General features: G+C 31.3%; 1 protein-coding gene across 1 annotated transcript; it reads left to right on the top strand.

Annotated features, from left to right (window-relative positions):
* Window positions 1-2,350: 2,350 nt before the first annotated feature.
* Window positions 2,351-3,178, top strand: LOC124363562. Its single transcript, XM_046818815.1, has one exon. It carries the CDS (start codon window positions 2,351-2,353, stop codon window positions 3,176-3,178), a length of 828 nt encoding a protein of 275 aa, XP_046674771.1.
* Window positions 3,179-3,967: the final 789 nt, after the last annotated feature.

The raw sequence follows: 3,967 nt of genomic DNA, 5'->3' as shown, positions 1-3,967 counted from the left end.
AATTCCTTATTTAACTTGCTCCTAACACAAAAACATAATATGTTGAATACACATTTATCACACATATTTAAAGCAATAAGAAACCCAAAGCTCAAATTAACACTTTATCATCAAATACATGTGTATGGATTCATTATGTAAATTCTTATTTCCTACAAAAAAACTTTAAATGTTTTAAACGGTATCACAATACAAAACGCACTTTATGAAACAATGAAGCAATATCATGTGCATATTATTTTATACCTACATTGAAAAGAAACAATTCTCTCAAAAACCTAACCGTTATTCAAGTATTAAACACACCGATCACTACAGCACGCAATTTACAATGGTAAGAAAATTATTTTTGTTACTGAAATATATAATTTGCAACGTATAATACACACTGTAAACTTAAGGTATAAAAACCATTAAAGAACAACTTGACACACAAAAATTATTGTTAGCACAATATTTCCATGTATATGCAGTAATTGAAAATACGTTGCAGAAAATATCACTTCGAAACATAGTATATGTTTGACAAATGGCGATAAATACATTTACGTAATACAAGAAACCTTTTCAACATTTAGAAACAGTCCAACAATTGTCTACGTGTATCTTAATATGAAACGGACGTCAGAAATACGATTTTTGCGAAAACATTTTCACAAAAAGAAAATATAGCAAAAACCTTTTAAAGTTGTCAGAAATATTAACACACACAAACATTTTAACAATAACAATAAAACATAAAACCGTATGAATCATGTAATAAAAATTACTTTAAGTGAGTAAACCGCTCATCCCGCCACCACACGATACGCTTAATAATAAATGTGATTATATTTTTTCTATTTACAGTTACATAATACCCGACAAAACATTTTGCACCCTACAACCATATAACTTTATATTTCAAAACAATTATCTGTAACGTAAATTCCTTATTTAACTTGCTCCTAACACAAAAACATAATATGTTGAATACACATTTATCACACATATTTAAAGCAATAAGAAACCCAAAGCTCAAATTAACACTTTATCATCAAATACATGTCTATGGATTCATTATGTAAATTCTTATTTTCTACAACAAAACTTTAAACGTTTTAAACGGTATCACAATACAAAACGCACTTTATGAATCAATGAAGCAGTATTATGTGCAAAATTACTGACTAAAAACATTGAAAAAAACGAATCCCACAAAATCTTCGCCGTTATGCGATTTGCAGAAAATATCACTTCGAAATATAGTAGGCCTATATTTTTGATAAATGACGATAAATACATTTACGTAATACAAGAAACCTTTTCAACATTAAGAACCTTTTCATCGTCAAATACATGCCTATATATTCATTATGTAAATTCTTATTTCCTACAACAAAACTTTAAACGTTTTAAACGGTCTCACAATACAAAACGCACTTTATGAAACAATGAAGCTGTATTTATGCAGAAAAAACCGAATCTCTCAAAAACGTCGTCGTAATGCAATTCTTAAACGCACCTATCACTAAAACACGCAATTTTACAATGGATAGAAAATTATTTTTGTTAATGAAATATATAATTTGCATTGTATAATACACAAATTAAACAACAACTTGACACAAAAAAATTATTGTTAGCACAATGTTTACACAACATATAAGTCTCACAGATTTGGAGTAACCAGTTAACACTCCACAGTCTTAAAATATCGTTAAACTACTTTTCCGAATAACTTTTTTGTAACTCGTTTTTATCTAAATACGTTGATCATTATACGAAAAATGCAAGTTATATAAACATAGCAATAAGAGTTTTCTGTAGTGCAGTTGTACAGTTTGGGGACTTTAGCTGCGCGCGGGACCTTGAGTGTGTGGTGATTAGTGGGTGGGGTGACGGGGCAGCATTGTGCGCTGCGTCCCGATATCATTTCCTGTGACTAATGGGTAAAACCCTCCTTTCTGGAATCGTACTGGCCCAAATAACTCATCACACTCGCTTACAGTTGAAGGAATTTAGCTGTGCTCTTGCAGCCCTAATACTACCCTTTCAAAAAACGAACGCTATCTGTGTGGCGGGTTGCGTTTACGTGCTAGCCCCTGAGATGAAGGCGCAAGAATCTCTTAACGACTGTAAACTCACGATTTCGATTTGCCGATTATTATTCACACAGGCATTATTGAAAAACACGTTAAAGAACAATATAACAACTGAAAAACAAGAATAAGTCCTATTATTGTTATTATTTGGTATTCTCTTATTATTTAATTTACAATCACTTCAATAATATTTAATTAATTTAAATGCTAGAATATAATTTTCTAATAACAAATGTTACTTACAATTTCATGGCTCTTGCTTGAAAATGAGTAAGGCCGACATAGAATGTATCTCTTCAGGTGATCTTGTGTGGAGATGTGTTTCATGCCAAGCAACAAGGAGGAAGAGCATGAGATTGGACACCCAGAGTACAAAGGAGGGAGGAATAACCTTGGAAGATCTTTTGAAAGTGGTTAATGAAATAAGAGACATTCAAAAAAGAAGCGAATCGGATGTCAATAGGGCTTATGAAAATCTTAATGACAAAATAGATGACAACACAAAAATGCTAGCTGATCAAAATACCAAGTTGGAAGGATATTTAAAAGTCATGGAAAGCCTGACACTGGAAAATGTGCAATTGAAGAAAAAAGTTGCTGCTCTTGAAAATCGTGTAGAAGAAATGGAACAATATTCCAGAAGTAATTGTGTAGAGATACACGGGATACCAGAGGAGAAGACAGAGAATGTTGTGAGTGTGGTGAAGGAGGTTGGAAAGGCGCTGGACATGCCCATCACGGACTCCATGATTGATGCCGGTCACGGACTGGGGAGGAGATCAGGACCGAACAACCAACCTGCAGCCATCATCGTCAAGTTTGTGAGACGTCTTGACAAAGAAGAGTTAATGAAAAAACGGACGGTCAAGAAGAATTTCTCTACACGGCACATCAACATGACTACGGACAGCCAAATTTATATAAACGAGTCACTGTCACCAGCAAGAAGAAGACTTTTTGTCATGGCCCGGGAGGCAAAGAAGACGAAGAACTTTAAGTATTTGTGGGTCCGAAATGGCAAGATACTTATGAGACGAGATGATGGACAGCCAGTGATACATGTAACATGCCAGGATGACTTTAGTAAGTTGTAAAAGTTAAAAACAAATTAGTAAATTTTAAGTCAGTTAAGTTTAAAGATTGTTTTTTCTATAATATTTATTTTAGGCCTAAACTCCTTTTTTGAAAGGAAAAATGAATCATACAATTAACTATGTTATTGTTTTGAAAAATCTTGGTTTTATTAGACTTAAATTAGTGTTCTTGTAATCAGTGCTTTAAAATTGTATTTTTATATTTATAACTTAAAAAATGGTTCACACTCAATCATGTAGTTTAACTAATACTTTTGAAATAATACATCAAAATATTCGTAGCTTAAGACAGAACTTTGAACTTTTTTTGATAGAATTAAAAAATATGAATAAACTTCCTGAAATCATAATATTATCAGAGATATGGATCAATAGCAATGAGAGTCAGTTTTATGAAATTGAGAATTATAACTTAAATATAAATTGCAATGAAGAGTACAGAGCTGGTGGAGTAGTAGTTTATGTAAGTAAGGTGTTACAAATAAAAGACAAAGAGCCAATAATTTTTGTAACTGCTGATATTTTAAAAATTACATTTAAATTTTTTAATGTAATTTTTACCATTTTTGCTTTATATAGAACTCACAGTCATACTAAAGAAGAATTTATAGACGAATTAGAAACATATATTAATTTTAACAATAATTTAATAAGTTTAAAAAATGTTTTTTTAATAGGAGATATCAATATAAATTTATTAGAAAATGCTAAGGTAGTTGATGATTATAATATTCTTTTGGCAAGAAATGGTTTTACTAGTCTAGTTCAGGAACCAACAAGATTAACAGA

Source organism: Homalodisca vitripennis, chromosome 5 (assembly GCF_021130785.1).
Source record: "Homalodisca vitripennis isolate AUS2020 chromosome 5, UT_GWSS_2.1, whole genome shotgun sequence".
NCBI classification, from domain to species: domain Eukaryota; kingdom Metazoa; phylum Arthropoda; class Insecta; order Hemiptera; family Cicadellidae; genus Homalodisca; species Homalodisca vitripennis.
The sequence above is the reverse complement of the archived record's forward strand: the minus strand, read 5'-3'. Positions and strand labels throughout refer to the sequence as shown.